We start from the raw sequence: 23,192 nt of genomic DNA, 5'->3' as shown, positions 1-23,192 counted from the left end.
CCCAGTGTCAGCTGAGCAAATTGGTCTCTAGCCTGTAATTTCATGAATTGACAGATCACCTAACACACAATTTCTGTATAGGTTGCACTAACAGAAGTGTTTCGTTATATAGACTCTTAACCTGCTTCAGCAAAGTTGTTATAACTGTGCTGTAACTTACACCACTCGATAGATAAAGAAGTTGGGAGGTAGAAGAAAAAAAAAACACTGTTCAGTTTCTCTTACTTTCAAACAGTAATACCCTATGATGCAGAAGAATGAGATGACTGTGTGTAGGATGGCCAGAATCCGCAGTGTGGGCTCCATGTAGCCACTGCTTTCTTCTAGGACATAATGCACCGCAATGACCCTCTGGTTGTCGCTTTCCAGGCTGTCCAACTTGGTACTTTCATCAGCAGATACCACAGGAATGTCCTTTTCTTCTGTTACAGCAGAGGTGGAGACCTGTTTAAATCACTTAATCTTAATATTGGAGCTGTATTCTTTGTCAGGAGTTTTAACACTGCTACAAGCTAGCAGTATAACTGAAAATAATAAAACCCAGGACAATATAATTGCAAGGAAATAATTTTTTGTATTAAAACATTCACAGAGAATACCTCACAGAGACCCTTTCATCTTGTTACTCCAATCTGTTACAGTATGCATTTTCTTTTTTTTTCCACATTCTGTCCATGATAACAAAATTTGGCCATGCTGAATTTATCATCTCAAAATCAAGAAAGGGCATAGCTCTTTTGGAAGAAACCCAGTCAACTCCTGACATTCCCATGTAGCCTTCAGCAGCAGCGCTTTGCCAGAAACTACTTTGAGCCTGAAGACTTGAGTGGTATCAATGATACTAGAAGTCTTGACAAGGAAGATCAGGGATATCCTAGGTGTGTTAAGTTGATGTGACTTCTTCCTGCTGTACACACCATCTCAGGGGAGCATGATGGCACAAGAAAACATCTCAGCTGGCGTCTATTAGTTTAAGTTGCCAGAGGAGGTTGGGTTTGGCTGAGAGGCTGTATTGTGGAATGGAGCATCAGAGGCACGGGTACACCTTACAGTCTGCTGCAGCACAGAACTTTATAAATAGCTATTTGTGTGCTGAAAGTCTGTTATAACTTCACACAAATGCTTTAGCTCTCATTGTGTTACATCTCTGAAATGGCAGTATGAAGCAGGAATTTAATCTGTAAGGCTAGGCAGTTTTACTGTAGCAGACTATCTACAAAACCTGAATGTTTTTCAGCATACAACTTGAAAAGTGATCTCTTGACAAGTTTACCTTATAGAAAAGCAGGATGAAGTTGATGGCAAAAGCAACAAACAATGCCAACATCCTCATGTTATAAAAGTTTCGCGCAAAATAGTTCTGTAAATAGAAAGAGAGTATAAATACACTTTGCCTAGTGATGATACCATAATCAATATTGGGTTGTTGCATGGTGGGTTTTTTTATTTGTTTTTGTTTTCCCTATAGAGCTTTTTAATAGCGTTATAAATAGAAAAAAGAAAAAACCAAACATTTTGAGTGACGTACAAACTCTCTCCTACTCCATATATGCAATAATTGATAAAGGACCTTCTGTTTCTCTACATGCAAAAAGGGATTAAGGACTTCTAATTGCCTCAAATATTCTCCATTATCTTCTCAATACACTTACAGGCAACACAGAGACATCACAGTGTAATAATAATGCAAACAGTAATACAGAAATCTCCATCTTCCCTGTGCCTTAATACTAATGCATGTGCATTTTACAACCTGGCAAATTGTTACTTTTACCAAAAACCAAAAATATCTGCATATAAGTTTATTTTAAATCCTTTTCTATTCCAAGATCAATTGCATTTTTACCAGATCAGTGAAAAGTTCATCTGTTACCTAAGCACCATGAGTAGAAAGCTTCTCTCACACTATGATGCTACCCAAAGGATTGTAGAAATGCACGTTTTCCCTTCTTGACAATTCATAAAACTTTGCAACACACACTTTGCACACTTTAACTCTCTCATGGGAATTACTCCATTTTTCAGGTCAAACCATAGAAAACTATTAAATAAGACCATTAGAAGAAAAATCAAATGATAGTCACATGACTGCCACATGATTAGTCTAAAAATGAATCTGAGTTCAAAAGCAAAACTTAAACACCTAATTCCTTATTAAGATTGTGACTGCAGTTTTGTAGTTTTGCAAAATCGTATTTCGTTTTGCTTTGGGTTTCACGCTAGTCTCACAGAACATGTGTTGAACCCCCTAGGTAATAAAAGTATGTATTTTAAATAGTTCTATGGCGAACTCAAGGATACCATATTTTACTGAGACACTCTCAGATATACTATTTTAATTAGTTTAAATTTCCAGAAGTTTTGAGGAGTTTCTCGAATATTAACTTACTGTTTCACAAACAATAAATAGCAACTTTTCTTAAGAGTTTTCAGATATGCATTCTATCTTAAATTCTTTTTATAGGAATGCTTGTAATTTTCCAAAGTTGTCTCTCAGGGAAAGAGAAATCCCACAGGCTCATGAGCGGCTGTGAAAATTTGGGACATCTATTCACATGAAAATGTTTGTCTTCTAAGATTTAATATCTTGTCTACTAAATTATTTGTGTGTTCCTTTTCTCTAACATTCTAATTAAATCTTTGCCTTTATGTCCTTTTTATGGATGATGGTGGATAGAAAAATGAGGTTTATCAGATCCAAAATTCATCTTTACACTGGTAGAAAAATTTTGTGGTACACATCCCTGCTAACAGCTAAACAGATAGTCTAGAGAACAGCTTACAAGAAGCTTCTGTTGGTATGCAATGATTTTCTTCCAGAAAGCTGATTCTTGAACTTCTGGTTCTCCATATCTGTGAGTATGAAGTTGTCTTAATTTCTGCTTCCCTTTGTCTTCCTTGGCTTTTTCTTCTTTTTCTCCATCTTCTCCTCTTAGAACACCAATGAAGCCAAAACAATATGTCAAGTTAATAAATTCGCTAACAAAAATTAAACATACATCCTGAAAGAGCCTATTGCATTTCTCATGAGGCTCAAGTAGCCATGACTCATGCAGCTCACACACATGAATAACAGGGAGACATATCTTTCTTCACCCTTTTCAGTTTACAGTCTGGTTAAGTCTACAGATAACCAAACCTACAGGTTTGTCACCTTGAGGTGAGGATGCTAACCGACAGAGGCAAGTGATCAAGAGCCTGCCAACCTTGTTACCTGCTCCATAATTGTGCAGCTAATACATGTGCTGACAAATGTCTGTAAGCTGACAGCTGTATGTCCGTATGAGTGCCTACACGTCTAAGTGCTCCCCTCCAACCTCATGCACTTGAACTCACTGGTTCCCACACAAGTTGCTGATAACTTTGCTGATTCTTGCATTTGCAAGTTAAACCTCAAGTTTTAAATTCTGCATTTCTGTCCACCTGAGGAATTCATAAGTATCTTCTCCAGGAGGAAACAGGAATAAGAAAGCTTGACAGCATTCAATGTGTAATTATATTATCACGATGCTACCCAATTACAGAAAGTCAGTTAGTGGGCTGCCTTCTCCAAACACATGATATAAGGAACAGTGAATTATCTTGGCAGTTAATTTGATCTGACAGCATGATAGATTAAAGGATCACAGTTGTCCATTTGAAGCCAAACCAGAGTAAGAGGCAACTTGTAACTTATATTATTAATTCCTCTGCACCTATCTACAAAGAGAATAACTGATGTCCTAAGCTACTTCTCATACTAGAATATACTCAACAAACTTTCATTTGAAAGTTCACTTGAAAGTTTGTCTTATGTTAGGAGTGGCTTTAGAGCAGCTTACAGCACCAGGCACTGCACTGTTCTCAGAGAACACAGGTAGCTCTGCAACTCACATCAAGTGGAGCAATCAACAGTCAAGTGACCTTCTAAAGTCAGGAAGACTCTCCTTCACAAAGTTTTACTAGCTGAGTTGGAAATTTGCTGTACTGATTAGGAAGAAGAGTTTTTGTAGCTGGCAAGTGTTTGTCATCCCAGGAGAGAAATAAGGATAGAGCTTGAGACTTAAGGAATCCACTTAGAATTCTGACAGTGACATATCAGCTACAGGAACCCTATATATATCAGAACTGTACATATATCAGTAACCACAAAATACAGGGCTAGAGTGTCATACCTTTTACTATGCTTTGTTTTCCACTATTTTTATTCTGAGCTAACCTCATCAACATTATATTTTAATGTATCCTAAAAAGACTGAAATGATCATTTATCAAATGCTAACACTTGTTATTTATAAAGACATAAGAGTATTCAGTAATTCATTAAATTATATTGGAATATTAAGGTTTTTGCAAAGTCCAAATAACTCAAAATAGGTCATAGCAAATAGGAGGGGCAAAATAGATTCAGTCTCTACTACTGAAGGGTAACAAGTCTCTGGAACCCAAGTGCTCTTACAGTTTTTCCAGCAGATTTTCTTCTAGCTTTAAGACTTGCCAAGAAAAATTTAAACACATTACAAGAAACTAAATCAACATTTAAAAGGATGCTGCTGGAAGAGGGAAATTAAAAAAAAAATAAATTAAAAGTGATGTTATTTACATGGCATTTCCTTGGAAACGTGCATGGACACGGAGGGTGGTTAAAAACTATCCTAACTCTGAAACGTGAATGGACATCAAATTAAAGGTAAAGAAATAAGTACTAATTGAATTGGTTTTTTTCAGTGAAATAGAGCACATTTTGTAGGATCACAGGTTGAAGTAAAACATACTCTGCTTTTTCAGGTTCAGATTTTGTTTCCTCCTTCTCTTCCTTTTCATCTTCTTTCACCTGCTCCTACAAAAAGCCAGATATAAAAATACATCTAAACACTATTATATCACACAGAGTCACTTAAAAGAATACACAGAATGCAGAATGTTAGAGTACTTTTTAAACAATTGAGACTTCAAAATAAGATGATCCTTAAATTTACATTAGTGAAGAGATATTTTAAGATTAATAAAAAGCAAATTCAGGCACTTAGAGAACTCAAGTTTATGATGTCGAAGACGTTAAACACCAGTGATTATTTAAAAACACATCACAAGCCCCCCCCCCCCCCCCCCCAAAAAAAATAAATGCAAATTTTATTTCAAAACTATAATTAACATACGAAAGAGAAACACACAGCAGAAATGAAATATACCATTACCTGGACTTTTTCCTGCACCTCAGGCATTGGAGCTATGGAGGGAGTGCTCAGTAAATCACTCAAACCAGCATTTGGATTGTGAGGGATCAATTTATACTGTCCACCTTCTCGTTTCAAATCCAAACCAAATATATCTGAGAGGAGATCACTCTCATCTGATAAAGTTCTCAGATCTGTCAAGTCTTCTGTAGGCAATGCAGCCTCTGTCGGCTTCCTCTCGCCCTCTTCTCCTTCCCCACGCACCTCATCCTGAGTGGGATCTGGCATATTAGCTAATAGTTCAGCCACCTTGATTTTCTTTGCTCCTTCTACTAGGCTTCCTCCAAGCAGCAAACTGCATATGATGCGAAAGAAGCCCCGGACAACGCTATAAGCAAAATGTAGTAGGCCCATCAAAACGCTCCAATAGGAAGAAAACAAAGCCATGACCATGTCCTTCATGGTCATTTTCTTTACTTTTTTCATCTGTTTCTTTAGGCTCTTCATGCTGAGCATTTTCATGAGAGTCACTATATTATACTTGAGAGCTACTAATGCTGACTTCATGGTCATGAGAGAGAAGAAACCCATTCTAGGGTCCTGTTCCTCAGGCTTATCTTTCTCATTCTCCTCTTTATTTGCTGACCTTTCATTCAGATCTGACTCAGAGATCTGAGCAGCCAGTTGCATTTCAAAGATGGTATCCTCACAGAAATTCACAAAAAGCTCCATCTTTTCTTTCTCCCCTCCTTCATTTACAACATCAAATATAAATTGTCTCTTTGACTCTTTCACCTGAGGTTTCTCCCACTGAGTTCGACTTGACTCACTTATTTCAAAATAAACTCGTTCGATGCGCTTCGCACTGCCCATGATTTCTATGCGTCCAAGGAAAGGCTGAAAGTAGTTCAGCACACTCTCTGATAGTTCCAGGAAAGTTTGCAAGCGGCTGTCATGGGGCATGTGTTCTGACAGGTTGGTCAGGAGAACAGCGACATTGAAGCCAATGTCTTTGGCAGGTTCATGGAATCGTTTCACAAACTCCTCATAGTCCAGAGTCTCATTCTCATCTGTTTCAGCACACGATAGCAGAAACTCAGTTTCAGACTGGGTGTAATGCTTATGGCTTTCCATTGCCTTATGAAAATCCCTCTTTGAAATGACCCCTTTACCATCAGGGTCATATTCTTTGAATGCATCAGAAGAAGTCAAATCTTTCAGCTTCAAGAACATATCAAAAAACTTCAGAATCATCTCAACATTGTTGGATGATTCCACAAGCATATCGACCATCTGCTTGCCAATGGTTCCATTCACAACATTACCTGGATGTGACGACATGAAGTTAGAGATACTGATGGTAGCAAATGTTTCGGCAAAGAAAATGTATAATAATGACTACTGAAATAATCAAACAGCAAGAATCATAAACTGTTGGCTAACACATGTGAGAAAAACAGCTGTAAAATCAAATCTTTTACTAATAACACTCTCCTAGCGTTTGGAAAAAACAAGTGACTAATTATCTGCCATTAAAGAAAGGAAGAACTGAAAAGCCCTGCAGAGATACATCTGTTACATTTAATACAGTACTAAATGTGAAGCAGCAGATCATGAATTTTATTACAATGAAACATAGAACTAGTGTCACATTAGTTAGGATTAGTAGCTCAGTAGGTTACTCATGAAGTACAGCCTATATTACTAAGCATTTACTTTGCTTCTCAGTGACCGTCTATGAGCAAAGTAGCAGCAATGCATGCTATGCTGCAAACTATGCCCCATGAACTGCCCTCCCAGTTCTTTCAAGAAAATACATATGACAGTAAGAAGCAAAAGGGAAAAACAGATCTTTGGATCATCTGTGTGTATGTCTGGTTAATCTATTATTGGAAGCACCAATACAATGCTATGAAGGAGCTAAAGAAACAGTAGTAATTCTTGAACACGATCACATTCTCTGGAGAATCATAATTTCAGGTACCAGCTATAAAGGACCTTGAACCTAGTCACTAGACAAATCAGAGACTCTTCTTTATGGCTTGGATTGCTCCCAAAACAAATGCAATGTAGCAAAGGTGTTAATAAAATGACTAATAAATGGTTTAGTTCCTAGAACTATGGATTCCCATTTCAATAGTAAAAAAAACTTTTCATTTAAGCCAAAAGAGAAGCCAAGTTCACGGAAACAAAGTAAAACTTCTGCCAGAGCTGGATTTTATAGAATTTTGACATTCAGAATGAATAGAAACTATATCAACTACACTATATAAATCTCCCATTCGTTTGAAGACCTAACAACTCTCCTCACAACTGAGACATGAAAATCAAAAACCTGAAGGAAAAGGGAGAATTATTTCTCACGTGAAGAAAATCTCAAAGGTAAAAACCTTGCTAGAACAATGGTGAAAGATGATTTCAAATAAAATTTTGACTACCTTCCAGCATAGACAGCAACATGACAACCATATCCTTCTGAAGATCCATTAACTCCTTCAGTAATTCAATTTGACTGGAATCCTAAATCATGAACACAACATATAAAATTAAATATCTATTGACTTCTTTGACATTTATATATGTGCATGCATATTTCACCCCATAAAAATATGGCTTAGTAATTAAGAAGTTAGTAGTGTCAGAGCTGGCAATATAGTGAAAATATATTTCCTTATAGTAAATTTAGAGGATCAAACCTACACAATCATCTGTTTGTAAAACAGTAATTTAACAGGGACAATGTGAAACCTGAAGGTGATGAAAAAATTTAAAGCAATAACTGGGTATGTCAAGCTCACGCAGGTGATGCCTCCAATGCTTCATGTCAGCTAAAGTATTGCTGCTGGTGGTGTAATCAAGTTTACAGCTATGAAGACTTGTAAAAACAACAATGACAGCAGCACATAGAGCTCAAAGTGTAAAATTATTCAAAGGAAGTGATTCCATTATAGGCCACTGAACTTTTTGGGGTAGAAAGAAAAGTTTAAATAAAATTTCAAAATATTTATTAATAAAGTTCTATAAGTATATCCTTAAACAGACATGATATCAATTCTTTTTACTATCTTTTATTTCATTCAGTTTATCGAGTTTACTATTTTGCTTGACAATTATTTCAACCTGGAGTCTATCTGGATAGATTTATTCAACTACTTAATTTCTTCCTCAGTGAAATATTGTGGCATCATGCTGTTGATGAGGTATAATGCAGCATTTCTGGACTTCAGTAATTAGTACAATAAATCCAAGATACTATTTAGATCTTGGATCAAAACCAGCACAAGTTAGAAATAATGAAGGTCTCTAATTGATTTGTCTTGTAACTTTTCATTATAAATCTTCTGACTTCAAAAGTTGCTTAGCACCTGGATGTTCCTGTAGATTGAAAATTTTACTTTAATTTTCTACTATATGATATTTCTTAAAAAGTATTACCGATATCATCTTGTTGCTTCCTCGTACAAGACTAGAGAAAGAAAAAGAAAGCTACCAAACAAACTAAAACCAACAAACAAACAAACCAAAAACCCCAGACAAAACTGTTTTAGTTTTGTTCATTTTTAAATCTTGTTTCAAATATTCTCCAAAAGTGCTCTGGACACTCCCAATTTAAAACAAAAACCAAATACTTAGCCTAGGCAGGCACCTGTACAGATAAAAGCCATATGGCAACTCCTTATAAATCAAATTAACCAAACTCTACACCTTCAAAAACTGGTATTTCAATATTATCTGAAAAGCTACCAACCAACATATAGCTACTGTGTGTTTGACTCGCTGTCAGTAACTACTTAGATACTGCTTTTCATGTTGCTTTAGTGGTACAGGAAGAAAGCACAATAGCCACTACTGGCTACTTTTTCAATTCTTAAAATAACAAAGACGTTCCAAAACCAGGACAGTATCTACAAGCACTTATAAATACACTTCAGTAGAAATTCAATGCATTTATCTTGAAAAACAGGTTTATTTGTAATGCCATTTATTGGAAGAAGACCTCTATTTAGCTATAAAGAATAAGATGCATGCTTGTACCACAATGTCTACAGATCAAAGCAATTGCCTTACTTTCAATCACAAAGTCCCAAGGGCAGGGAGGAAAATCATTTGAGCAAAACTACACCAATTTATGCAAAGATTACTTCACTTGGAGCATGTCCAATTACGAATCTAGAATCACTACATTCAATTAAGATGTACAATTCTTTTAAAAGGTAAGAAATTGAAAAATGCACTTCTTAAGGATAGCATTCTTCTCACCTCTAAAGAGATGTCTATGCCAGCCCCCTACACTATTTCTATAGTTTATGAAATGAGTACTCACATCCAAAAGCATCTCACCCATTCTAAGGTCTAATCACCCTCTTTCTCTGTTAGGAGTAGAAAAGGCTTAGATGCAGATGTGCTTTGAACTAGGGTTTAATGACGATGAACTAAGGGCTGATGTAGGACACATCAATAAAGATGAGTCTTGAATAAAAGGCTCACACAAAATTGCAGAAAACATTGTGACAGAACTTTGGTATGAAACACCGGAACTGGTTAGTTCTTTCTGAATATTGATGACATGCTTCATCTGCAGCTCCATCTAATCAGTTTTAGCCTGTGGCCAGTAATCCAATTACAGGCCTGCTCTTCACACCCACTACAAGTTTTGTAATTTACTCCTTCAATTCTATTGTATTCTATCACCTCTCTCATTTTCCCTCCCATTTCCCCTGTTAACTGTTGTTATTAATGACTCGAATATATTAATAAGTTCAACTTTTTTTAAAAAGTTAGTACCTTAAAAAGAAAAAAGTAAAACAAAAAGATACCTGAGACAGCTTCATCTGCATGTGGGCAAACACATGAAGAAAACCAACTACGGCATCCCATAGCCTGCTGTGAGCTAGACTTTGCTGATTCCCAGTACAGGGCCCCTAATGTACCAGGGAAAAAAAAAAAGCAGAGACAAAAACAGAAAGGAAGATATACAGTGCACAGGTTGTCCTTTAGAAACTGCTAGGAAAAATTAAACGTATGTAGAAATATTTATTTAATAATATCAATGCCTGTAAGCAATAGCCATTCCTAATAACCATTCTGCCTCTGTTTCAGACAAGTCCTAACTTACTAATTCAGAACCACAAAAGGTATATCTGTCTGCAACTTTAAAGTGCAAATGCTAAAAACCTACAAATATTTAAGCTGATTCTTCCCTACATAGTTTTGTAAATCAGGAATAACTTTATAGAAGGTTAACGCAAAATTGGCATAAAGGATTAGAGAATCTGACTCCTGACTTTTTTCCCCTCAGCATATTCTAGCTGTTGTTGAAACAGTGCTAAAGAATATTCTTCAAAATATACCAACTTCTGAAAAGCAGGAATATAAAATCTTTTGAAGTTTAAGAGAATAACAAATAAAATCTTTGCCAGCTAATGATGCCTCTTGTGTTTTGTCAAATATGTATATATTAAATATATGTACATACCTATATAAGCTGCCTCTACTCATATTTATTCAATCCTATTCTATCACATTTCATCCTCATGAACTATGAAATACTAGTTTTGTAGTAATGATTTTCATCTGAATAAAAGCAATATAATAGACACCTAATAGTCTAATGAGATTCTCTCTAACGTGTTTATTATATGCAGAAACAAACCATAATACTGTTTACTGATTTACAAGAGGAATTAAGAACTAAATCACACTGAATTCCACACATATTGTGGAAGAACTGCTTTATTGCTGTTTTGACTGAATTGATCCAAATTTCATTTATTGCAGTGTCCACCTCAAGTACATTTCTACAATTCTCAAATGTAATGTGTGACTTCAGTATTACAAACACAGCTTTGATGCCTTAAACCAGCCTTATTCCTGACAGAAAATGTAATCTAATGTTCTGTTGACCTTAGTTTCTCAATGCATCAATAGTGAAGTCTTAAAAGTGGCTAACACTGCTGCAGTCTAGGACAAATAAAAAAAAAACAAGCAAACAAAAACTCCCCTCCACAAAACAACTGAAAAACCTCCTCTACTCTCTTGCATACAATCAAATGATGATGATTTACAAGTAGTTGTAAATTTGACTAAATTGTTAAAAACTTCACTTCCTACTTAAATAAATGTACTAAAATAATGTTGAAGCATAAATGCATATATATTTCTATGTTATTTCTAACTACATTACGTCTTCATGCCAAAAGTATGATTCGTTTCCTTTCAAATCCATAAATATCTAATGAAACTAATTTACCTGGATATACTCTGTGAGAGTATTGAAAACTTGTTTTGCAACCTGGATGGCTTTGGAAAAATTTCGTTGTCCTTGCTCATCAATAACATCTTTCCCAGAATAATACCAATAGAAATCACTAATAGATTCCTAAAAAACAGTTGTGAGAAGCAGAAAGAGATTATGCAATCAAACTAAACAGTTATTAATCAAGATACTTCATTAGATCACATTCTAGTTCTGAAAATTATTTAGTTTATAAAGATTTTGAATGACTTCCTAACTCAAGTATTACTTCAAGAACTGTAGCTTCATCTCAAGGGAATCAGTAGGAATACAAACTGAAATAGATAATTTGAAAACCCCACAGTAAACTTCAAAACAAAATAACTAAATAAAAAAAATAGATCTGTTAGTGTCTGCTCTTGGAAATACAACTGCATGCATTTTGAAAAGGAGTACTCAGTGGTACTACCATGCCTCATGCTGTTTATTAAACAATCTCTCTTTATACTGTGTGCTTGACACTTAGTCAATAGTGGAAGCAAATGTTGCTTTGTGCACACGATTCTTCCTTCTGTCTCCCTCAAAGGCAAGCTTATTAAAGTTTCAACAAAGTAAGCAATGGAATGAAAATCATTGTATTGTCCCTACAACTACTACAGAATGTGTAAGGATAAAAAGTAACGTTGATAACAGCAGCAGCTTAACACACACCAATTTTCAACGTCTGGAATTCTCCGACCAAATCAATAAGTGGCTAGAGGAAAAACTTAACTAGATATATAATCATGCACAGTGATTTTCAGAAAGATGAGAGTAATAAGCAAAAAAAGATTAACATTTGTCACAAAATATGTTTTCATGTCTCTCACATTCTCCAAACTGGAAACAAATTAGACTTTTTTATTACACTACTGGGTTGTGACAATGTAATGTTTTCATATTTATTAAAAGATCAGACAGAGAATTCAAATCAGAGGGTTGAAGATTTTTTAAACTAACTAGCCTTTTGTTGTTTCTTTTTGCCTTTTTTTTTTCTTCCTTAGAACTGATGTGCTCTTTTATGCTACACCCCATGCCATCCCATGACTGTCCATACAGCAGCACAGTGTTCAGACTAAATCAGAACATGGATGAAAAAGCAGCTGGCTGAAGCTTAACTTGAACAATACAAAACACTTTTCAGACAGAGGGTGGTCTCGGTCAACAAGTGGCTAGTGGTATTCACTGAAGTCTTTGCATGTATCTACCTTCTTGCCTGCTCTCCTTGGTTAACAGAATCCATCACATTCCTGCATCCCATGGCTGACATCAGTCTTTCACATTTTTGTCACCTCTGACTCTCACAGTACCAAATTACAATGCTAAAGAACTATAAGCAATAGAGACTCACAACCTTTCTTATCAACATTGGCTACGATAACCAGAATAAATGTCATGATAATAAAACTAAGCATTTTGTGATAAGGATGAAGTTTGATTTTGCTGTAAAAAGAACTTTTGTGGCAGAGAACCGTGTATTACTGAAGGAAATCAAACCATGTATTCCTGAAGGAAATTCCAGGGCAATTAAAACATTTGGAGTCTCCACATACAAGCTTCTGCCTTATGATCAAAACCAATGAAATTTAAAAGAAAAAAAAAAAAGGTAAACATTTTACAGATACAAGTCATTATTCTAATCTACTTAATTAGTACATAAGTTAACCTACCTGAACTCTTAATAAGTAATCCACAGTGGAAATGATAATATTAACAGTTGTGTTGTTACCAGTCTGAGTTCTCAGGTAATTCTGAAAATCTAAAAATTCAAATAAAACTTGAATTTAAAATTATTTAAGTGTTAAAGACTACTCCCACAAATTAGTTCTCATTTAACATGATCTAGGAAAATATAGCTTAAAGGAATGCCTCTTTTTTTCTGAGGCCAGAAGCTTGGTTATCTGTTTTGTTTATAGAACTTGGCATTAGTTTCATCTAATTTATGACCAATTTTACATCTCTAGACCTCCAACAACATCAAGGGAATTACAGCTAGTATATATTGCATTAAGCAAAAGCAAAATTAAATTGCATAATTCCTGATTACAAAGCCATAAATATGTCCAATGGCAATTTATTTTTTTTTTTTCTTATTTTCTTCCCTAATCATGACACAAAGAACACAGGGAAGTCTAAAAAATACACTTAATATCATGCATTAGTTTAGTTTGCTTCTGCATTTTTAAAATAGATGCTGCCTCTTCAAGAGAGATAGTGTATGTTCTTGTCATTTCACATACAATTCTGACATTTAATGCCAAATAGTGCATATGAGAAAGCATACAAATGCCAAAAAACAATACATATACCTTCCTGTTATATTTTTGCTCTGAATCTTCACTGACTAGAGGTTATAAACCATGTATAATTTCCTATATAATTTTATCTTTCCTAGTAGGTCAAGATTCAAAACTCACCATTTTGGAAACCACTCTTTTCTACAAAGTGAAAACTGATTAGAAGAATCTGGCAATTTAATTCCACATAAACATCCTCCTTTCATGTACACACTAATAGCTAGTCCACCTTTCATAACATCCCATGAAGGTTGCCAAACCTTCAGCAACAAAGAGCTTTTATCTTTAGTTACCATCACCTTGGTTCAGCTGAGTAGCAGCCTGCCCACAAACCTGAATTATGTCCTTCACAAAGCAACTGAAGGAAACGGAAGAGGTCACAGGTGAACTCATCATCCTGCATCACCTTTTCTCCTGTGGAAAGGCCAGATGGAAGAAGAATATCACAGGCTGTCAAGGAACACCCAACAGCCCCTGAAGAAAATCTCTATATTTCATTTTAAGAAAGAGAGAAGGGGACAGAGAATTTATAACCACCAATCTATCTGAAGCACATTTGATTTGTGCTTGGCAGATAGTTATTTGGTTAAAAGAAAAAAAGAAAAAAGAAAAAAGAAAAGAAGCTTAACTTTTCATTTATAAATATGGCAGCATGAGCTTGGCAACATTTTACAAATAATCCATGATTTACATTCATTTTTGACTTTGCTGGGCATGAGTGCTGCATTACACACAAAGGTTAGGACTGGATTAATTTGGTTCCCATTCATCACAAAACAAGGTACTTAAAAATACAGAAAGGTACTTAATCAGGAAGGATATTCCTCAAAAAAAAAACAACTATTAGTTTGTAAAATACTCTAAAATAACCCCTGAAATTTACAGCTGTGCACATTTTCAAGAGTCATTTGGGCTGAAATATTTGAGGATTTAGCACCTGTCTGCTGTTGACACAGAGTGGTTGTTGGGTATTTGTCTCCCTTAACAAAATAAATCAAGAAACTTACAATAGAACAAATGCCAATGTACTTTACTGAATTAGGTCTTTCAGTTCAGTTTTTTTTTGGTAAATAACTAATATCCAAACGTATAAAGCTTCAGATTATTTTGATTCTTCACAAGAAACAGTATACTAAAAACTCTCCATTAGCACACCATTATTTCAACTACATCAATACATACAGTTAACTTTGCACGCTGACATCTGAGGAGGAGAAACGACCATTCACCCAGGAAAATAACCACAACTGAGGAAATGCAGAGCAGCTAATAAAATAACACAGGAGAACAACAACATAGCTGTTCAAAACAATAAAGGCCACCTATTGAAAGCAAGGAAATTCCCATTTAGGGCTTTGGAAATGTATTTGGAACATGAAGAGCAACAAAAATAGGAGACACAAAACCTTCTACTTTTTAAGAATATACATCATTTGAATATGTGGCCAAGTGCTATTTGTAAACAACAAAAGGAAAGGAGATAAAAAGGTAAGCAAACTGCAGAAGAATTTGGAAAGATTTCTTTTTTCATGGGGAGATATTTTAGGTTTTTCTCTGAATTTCAAACTCCCATGTCTACAAAGACAATATTTTAGTGGGTGAACAGAAGGAAATCAGAAGAGTAAGTGAATTAAAATTTAAAAGAAAAAAAGTTTTTTTCAAAAAGATTATAGAAAATAATAATTTCACTAACAATTACTGTCATACTGTTATATTAGTGGAGAAATCTAATTATAATGTCTACATTTATAAATTATTGTAAGTACCTTATTAAAACTGAATTGTAAACAGTATTTAGTAAAATTTAAATATGTATAAAAATGAACATGATCAGAAGTTTAACTTAAATTCATGAACGATTAAGTCCAAAATAATAGAGTTTGCAATTCACAGCCTGTGAATTTTCAAGGGAGAAGCTTCAGAACAATGGTAGGATTAGGAAGCAAAATAATTTTGAAAACTAATATGTATATTTCAAAGGTACAGAATTTCACTCTTTCCTGTTGCTATCAAGACATACTGTTTGGTATTAAGAGCACATATCACCAAACTATATACAAACGCATTTTCTTGTAACATAGGGAAAGATAAAATTCTCTTCCAATTCCAGATGTGTATGTATGTTAGTGGCAAACACTATGCAATTTTTTCAACAATAATGAGCCAAATACTATCAATGCCATTCCATGACATTTTTCTCCATCCCAGACATAAATATCAGAAATACAATTTTTCAGTCACAGGAGACTGAAAACCTTTTCAGCTAATTAAACAACGAAAAATAAATTACTCTTTCTGTCAGGGCTGATTAATGTATACATACAATATATGCCTGAGAAAGCAAGAATGCAAAATCAAGAGGTGCCTATGCACTTAAAATTATGTTATTCAATATTATATGCTGGTTCAGCCCTGCAAATACTTTCATATGTTGCTGGACAAAGGCCAGATGTAGATTATTCTGCAGGATTATTCACTTACTTTTTTTTTTTAATTTAACTGACCTCGTGTCATGCTTCACGTTACACTTGGAGTCACATGCTTTGTTGATCTAGATGAATATTTATATTCTGCACAAATGAGCCTTACAGAAAGCCAAATATTTGGCGGAGCCTGTACCTTCACACATTGAATCTATGTAGCTTTATTACTAATATGGCAATGATTTCAAATAACTGACAGGAAAATTCCTGAATGTATCAAGTCCATAAAGACCACCAAGCCCATAAAGGGCCCAAGTATGTATTTCTTGTATATCGAGACATCACTGAATCAAAGCCTTTTGTATGAATAAGACTACAGAATAAACTACAGTTTAATATTTTTCTACCTCTATTTTTCTTGCCCTCTTCTCAAGTAAAATTTTTCAGGACAAGAAAGAAAACAAGTCTCAAGTTAAAGTGATTACACAGATTAACTTATGAAGCAATTTTCTGGCTTTTAGTACATCCACTGGAATTTAGGAATTTTTATGAAATAGATTCCAATTTTAACATTGGAAAGGTTTAGAAGGGTCTTTTAATTAGCTCCACTATAAAGAAAACACAAAATTAATACTAGTTATTGCAAAATTCTGCAAAATCAGAAGGTATTTAGCTACATCATCTCACATAAGCTGAAAGGTCCACTTCTTTTGCAAATATTTTTACATATTTCAAAATTAAGCAAAAAAAAAAAAAAAAAAAACTGTTTCCAATAGCTTTGGCCACTCTAAGATTTTAAATAATCCCAGTTTCCAATTCCTACAGCTGATCAATATCTGACTAAAAATAATATTGGTATTTTTAGGAATTTTAATTTTCAGATGTTATTGACTGCAAGAAGTGTTTTACTGGCACCTACAGAACTGAACTGCAGATTCATTTCTCTCTAGAAAATCTAAGAGAAGAACCTTTGCTGCTGTGCACACAAATTCACGCCAATACATACAAAGATTTTTATAGATAATTTACTTACAAACATACACACTGCATAGAGTATGACAGGTTGTCACAAAACCATGTTCTTTAATTTCTGTTTATATTATATGTATTCTGGCATATATTTGCTTAGATATTAAAATGCTGCCATTGCTCATGCTGTATGTAAATGATATGGCTACACACATGAAGGCTTTAAGCCTGTAGTCTTTGCAAAACTGGAAACCGGTATTTATGATACATAGGAACAGAGGTGTAGCGTACAGGAAATGAAAATAAGGTTGAATGAAAAATTAAATACACGGAGTTTTTTCCTTGAAAGTGCATGTGTCCAAATTTAATAACTCCCTATTTTTTTTCTTTCTTAATTCTCAACTGAAAAGATCCAGCTGACACTACAAATTACAGATATATAAAAATGCTTTCTGTTTTTTCAAAAAGGGACAGAGCTCCTTTTTGGTGGCTGTTACACTAGAGTAAAGCCCTCCCATGGTAAATCAAGTGAATTTATTCTTATCACAGGATCCAGGCAAGACTGGGTTGGCTTGTGAGTGCTCCATGCCTTTGACTTCTCAAGAATCTGATGCAAATAAGAAAAGCACTTGTTTTCTCTACCAAGTGACACACAAAAATTTTCCTTTTAAATGCAAACACTGATTCAAACACAGTGATAAAAAGGTGGAAAACACCACTCCAGTGAAGGCTACAGTGCATCACATAGGATTTAAACATCTTCTTTAAGTGTGACTACGTCAGTGAAGGACAAAAGCATATTTATTGATTTCACATTATTAATGGCTGCAATTATTCCTGATGCGTACCCTCATTATAATTACTTATTTAATGGCATGTGTACTTCTCTCAGTCAGTTTAATAGAAAGTCTGTTAAGACATACTATCAGGTCTTTATCCATTCTAAAATTATACTTTACTAAAATAAGCCTTCTGAGAACTTATGGAGAAACAAAGTAATGCCGTGCTACAATATTAAAATATTAAAAATAAAAATTGAACTTTTCCAACAAAAAGGAAAATTTATAAAATAATATAAGTGTAAACTTTACTTCTTAAATTTTTTATATCATATGATAAGAAAAGCAAGTCTCTCCAAAGGAGAAAAACATTGCACTTTCAAGATTTTTTGACTCACAGTGAAATTGCATAGATTCTGAGTGTTAAATGAAAAATGACAAAACCGTTGCAAGATAACATGGATTTCTACATGTCTTTGGATTTGAACCCCCCTTTTTTTGAGAAGGAAACAGAACAATCAAAACAAAATATGTACAGAAGAAAAAAGCATTGAGGACATCACAAAAACATGTAAGAAACACATTTGCTAAAGAATCATCAATGTTGTTACCAGTGAGGGTTCCAGGGTTTGGAAAGGGAAGGTAGTACCAGTCAGAGGAATATCAGGACAACGAGTTTACGATGCGGACAGCACAAAGAAACAGTTGGAATAGAGCAATAAATCTCACATCCATGTTGACTCAGTACAGGGCTTTCTACCTATTGCCAAGGTTGACCTGGGACCAGAAACTACACAGCAGTGCCTTGAATGAAAAGCTGACTCTATTCCTATCAGTGTCAACTGCAGTTTTTCTTTTACTTTGGTATGAATAGTTTCAGGTTTATAGGTTGTAAACTCAATGACAATTACTCATTAATATGCTTCTGCATCAGATTCAGATGACATGACACACAGACTACAGTGCACATTTTACATCACATCACTCCTTTGGGAATCAATAAAATTATCTTTAATTGAGGAGTAATTATTACTCATAGAGTATCTCCCTCAAAAAAAGGAATGGGAGAAAACATTTCCAGATCTTTGGTACTTCCTCTGTCCTATTTACAGATGGTTATTTATAGGATTGTAAACAGATATATGATCTCAGGTATCCCATAAAATCTAGGATATTTTGAAACCGTTCACTACAGGAGTTTCCCCACAGACACACTGGCTGGGCTTTCATAATGCTATCAGGTATTAATACCAGTACCTGTACAGCTCTTATGTAAACTACTTTTCAACTAGTTGAAAAAGGTGTGCTTCATAATATTAAAAAAATATTATTATTTGAAGGTAGCATAATATCAATAATACTGTAACTCTGAAAAGAAAAAGTACAGCCTTTTTTGGTTTGGCTTTGCTTTGTTCTGTTTTCTTGAATTTTTGATAGCTGGCTATTAATACCTATAAAAAGTTTTGTTAGCAAACATTATCCCTTTGTGCCAAGAAATCTTTGACAGAGTGTGATTACTGTTATCTTGACATTGTCGCTGCTCAGTAACAAAAAAAATGAAAACACTTGATCCTCTGTGCAAAATTTGGTTAATCTGTCAAATAAAAAATCTCTACTTAGAAAACAAAAATCCAGATAATCCCCTCCCCAACATTTGGCTAATGAAAAGACACCCACTGTGGTTGAGCTTATCATTTCTGCTGAAAGTTATACATTTTGTATTTTAAATTCTCATTTATCATGGTGATGGGAACATCTCATGGCAACTGTTCCTACAGAGCTTTCACTTCACTTGATCTTTGAGGTATAGGAACTTTAACACACCAAGTAGCTTTCAGAGTAAGGAAGAACCACCCGTACATGTTATTCATTCCTCTAAATTAGCAGTGCACCACCTCTTTCTCGTATCAACTCCTGAGCGCATTAGATAAACCTAGCCAGTGGCATGGCCTCTCCTTACTAACCACCCTCAAATCCTCACTGGATCCACCACTGATTTCCTGTGCTTGCACAAATCAATGCAGCGATAAAGCCACATTAAATACAAAACATGAATACTACAGGAGGACTACAGCACAAGGCTTTGGTATGTACAATTTTTTTTAAAATAGTTTTAAACATTCATCCATTGCAAATATGGGCTCACTAAAATGAAAAGAAACAAAAAAGAATAGGAAAAAAAAAAAGATTTTAAAAAAGCTTGCTGCTCTTACATCTAGTGTGCCAGTTACTGTGCAAATCCTGAGAAAGGGAGGAAGAACAAAGTGGGAAGAGTTGACACAAAACCCAAGAAGTTTGGAATATGCAATTGTAGTAATAAAAGAAAAGAAGCCAGTAGTTTAACAGTCTTACAGGAACAAAAAATCTAATTATGTTCAGGAGCTGTACAGTGCTGACACAAAGCTAACAGCAGGAAAAATAAATAGGCAGTTGTTTTTGATAATTACCACGCTCATAAGTGATGACTGAGGAAGGGAGGACAGGACAATTAGTTCAAAGAAAACGAAACAGGAAAAAAGAAAAAAAAAGTTGAGAATTTTTTAGCAAATATGAAATATTGTTAGTGTTGGGTTTTGCAAAATTAGTTCTGTACTGAAAGAGAAAGATCAAATAAACAGAAAATAAAATAAATCCCTCTAATGAGGAAGCACAAAAAAACTCTAACATAGGTAGAGTCAATTATGTAGTGTTTAAAGATTTGTTTATATTTGCATGCAAAATCTGTCCTTTCTAGAAATAGAGGCAGCAGTCAAAAGACAAATGAGCCATTATCTTGACAATCCATCTTAAAATCCAACATCATAAATAATAAATTTAATTCTTTAGTGGTAGAAATGTTGTCTAAAGGAGCAAAACATTGTGTATGCCAGATAGCTGCATCAGTGCTCAGTCCACAATCCTGTGATCAAATTTTACCCACATGGGTTGATTCTGTTTTCTTTACTCATATGAGGCTAGCAGCATTTGATCTACAATTTAAAATGTGGGAGAAGTTTCAGAGAAGCAGCATTTACGGTTAGTCTTGAAGTCATTCAGTCATATTTAATAGTTCATGATTTTGATTTGAGACAAGCAGTTGAATATTCAAGAAATATGCCACATAAAAGACCTACAGGCACAAGAGCCAATGAAATATGCAGTGCTGCAGGTATGAACTATGAACCCCCAAATGCAACAATGATTATGCAGTCAAGCTTTTTAACCTTGTTTTTAAGATAAAAACAAGGTAAAAGATTAGGTGACTGTAGAATTTGAACATACAAATGCACTCTAAAAAATACTGAAGAGGAGAAAATGTGCATTGGTAGCTCTATTAAGTTAGATAAAAATGAACCTAACACTTCCAGACAATTACAGTAAGGGAGTAATAGAATTTACTGTCAGACAGAAGAAAGAAATTGACAGTGAACAGACAACACAGGGGGTAGAAAGCCAAATCGGTTCAAAGTCAAAAGTAAAGCAAAAATTCTGTAATATTTCCCCAAAGACAAACAAAACAGAATTATTTCCAAGAAAAAAACTTTCCCAAACAACAGATACAGTCCCCTCAAGCTCTAATATTTAACTGCTTAACTAAATTGTCTGTTTTTCATTCTAGCTAAGACAGGAAATCAGTTGAAAACTCTAAATTTCATTTTATGCTGAAAGCGGTTAGAGAATTCTAAAATGTTTTACATATGTGAACACTGCTGGTTGTAACTAGAATTTGGTTTCAATTTTACATGTAACATCTTCACTTCTGGGTAAGAGTCCTCTGAAACCATTCTGAAACTCAACACATGTTAGTGATTCACTATTGACAAGCATGGGCTTAGACAAATTAAATAAAAACCACTGTTAGGAATAATATCTTAGCTTCAGCCTCCAGATATAAATTTACAGCATTCTTTCACATTCAGCTTGTTTCTGCAAAAAGTAAAAGAGAATATTTCACAGATCATTTACGTTGAATCGATAGTACCTGATCCCTCTTCAGTCACCATGCCAAGGCCTTCTGCCTTGTTCTGACGTTCAAATGCATTCAGGTCAAGAACACTGCAATGAGAAAAATGACATTTGTCCTGTAACTAATTAAATGTATGTAATACTTCAGTTTGTGAAAAACAGAGAAGAATGTGTGATTTCATTTAAATATACAATCATACTAGTGCTAAGAAGATACATTTCAGTGGCTTAATATATTTGTCTGCTACAAGATTATGAAACTTAGCACTACAGACACAACCTGCTTTTGCTCTTTATGACTGACACAAAAAAAAGGAACATATGTGTTTATATATATGTACCAGTTTCAGGTATTGTAATGTAGACATATTATTGACTACTTTTATATTATAGCTCAGTTTTTCCCAAGTAGCAAGGTCCATAAAAAATTATGACATTATTACTTCCACTTATTGTTCCTCTCCCACCACGTTCCAAAAAACTAAGGGGGGATATTTCTTCAATTAACCAGATTTAAGGAACATACATTCTCACATATTTCCATTTGCAAAGTTCTGCCTTTCATTGCTTAGCATGTCATCTAGCCATGGATACCTTTCTTCATAAGCAAGAGTATTTATGAAAGTCAGACGAATGTAGATGAACTACAGCAAGAGTTTTGCTGTTGAGAAACTTCACTATTTCAAAATGAAACCTGGCCAAAGACAGTGTTAAGAAAAAAGGACCTAACATGGTACCCTTGACATAACAGAAGACTGAACCAGTTGGTCCAGGAAACCATTAAACCCCTTTTCTTCCTATGGTTTATGTTCATTAATATGTTATTTATTGATATGGTTTATTCTTAGAAATTATATAGAAAATATTTAAATATATATTTATATCTACAAATTCAATATAAACTGTCAAAAAGCATGAACAGACAAAAAAGTCACAGTACCGCTGCAGTTTCTCTCATTCCTTTTTCTCCCTTCTAAAATCCTATTAATATTTCTAACAAAGCTGAGTTTTCCCCAAGTCTCTATGATTCATTAACATTGATCACTAACATGTTCTCTGCCAGATTACAGGATACCTCCGGAGTTAAGAAATCTCCCCTGAGGAATGCTCCGAAGTCCGGTGTTTTTTTTTCTAGCATATCTCAAGCAGACACAAATGAAAAATACTTGTGAAATGAGCTTTTTTACTGAAGTAGATACACGCCATATGAAGATTTTCAAACAATGAGCACCACCTTGTCCTTTACCCCAAATCTAGAACATTACAGTCCCCACATGCTGTTTGCAAAAAGTATGTAGAGGATCTTTTCAAAACTACAAATCCTGTGGAATAAAACATAAATATGAAAT

General features: G+C 34.6%; 1 protein-coding gene across 8 annotated transcripts in view; it reads right to left on the bottom strand.

Moving 5' to 3' along the window:
- RYR2 (ryanodine receptor 2) overlaps window positions 1-23,192 on the bottom strand; it is a 397,519-nt gene that overhangs the window by 19,312 nt on the left and 355,015 nt on the right. For all 8 annotated transcript variants that reach the window (XM_065057819.1, XM_065057821.1, XM_065057823.1 and 5 more), the window contains 11 exons: window positions 21,860-21,933; window positions 14,061-14,141; window positions 13,101-13,189; window positions 11,407-11,535; window positions 9,974-10,078; window positions 7,595-7,676; window positions 5,178-6,481; window positions 4,755-4,819; window positions 2,784-2,931; window positions 1,274-1,360; window positions 226-444 (listed from right to left, as the gene is read on the bottom strand). In XM_065057819.1, the coding sequence (XP_064913891.1) occupies window positions 226-444; window positions 1,274-1,360; window positions 2,784-2,931; window positions 4,755-4,819; window positions 5,178-6,481; window positions 7,595-7,676; window positions 9,974-10,078; window positions 11,407-11,535; window positions 13,101-13,189; window positions 14,061-14,141; window positions 21,860-21,933 (2,383 nt within the window). The remainder of the gene's footprint in view (window positions 1-225; window positions 445-1,273; window positions 1,361-2,783; window positions 2,932-4,754; window positions 4,820-5,177; window positions 6,482-7,594; window positions 7,677-9,973; window positions 10,079-11,406; window positions 11,536-13,100; window positions 13,190-14,060; window positions 14,142-21,859; window positions 21,934-23,192) is intronic.

The sequence above is a fragment of the Columba livia genome, chromosome 3 (assembly GCF_036013475.1).
Source record: "Columba livia isolate bColLiv1 breed racing homer chromosome 3, bColLiv1.pat.W.v2, whole genome shotgun sequence".
In the NCBI taxonomy this organism is placed as follows: domain Eukaryota; kingdom Metazoa; phylum Chordata; class Aves; order Columbiformes; family Columbidae; genus Columba; species Columba livia.
This window is presented reverse-complemented; position numbering and strand designations above follow the sequence as displayed.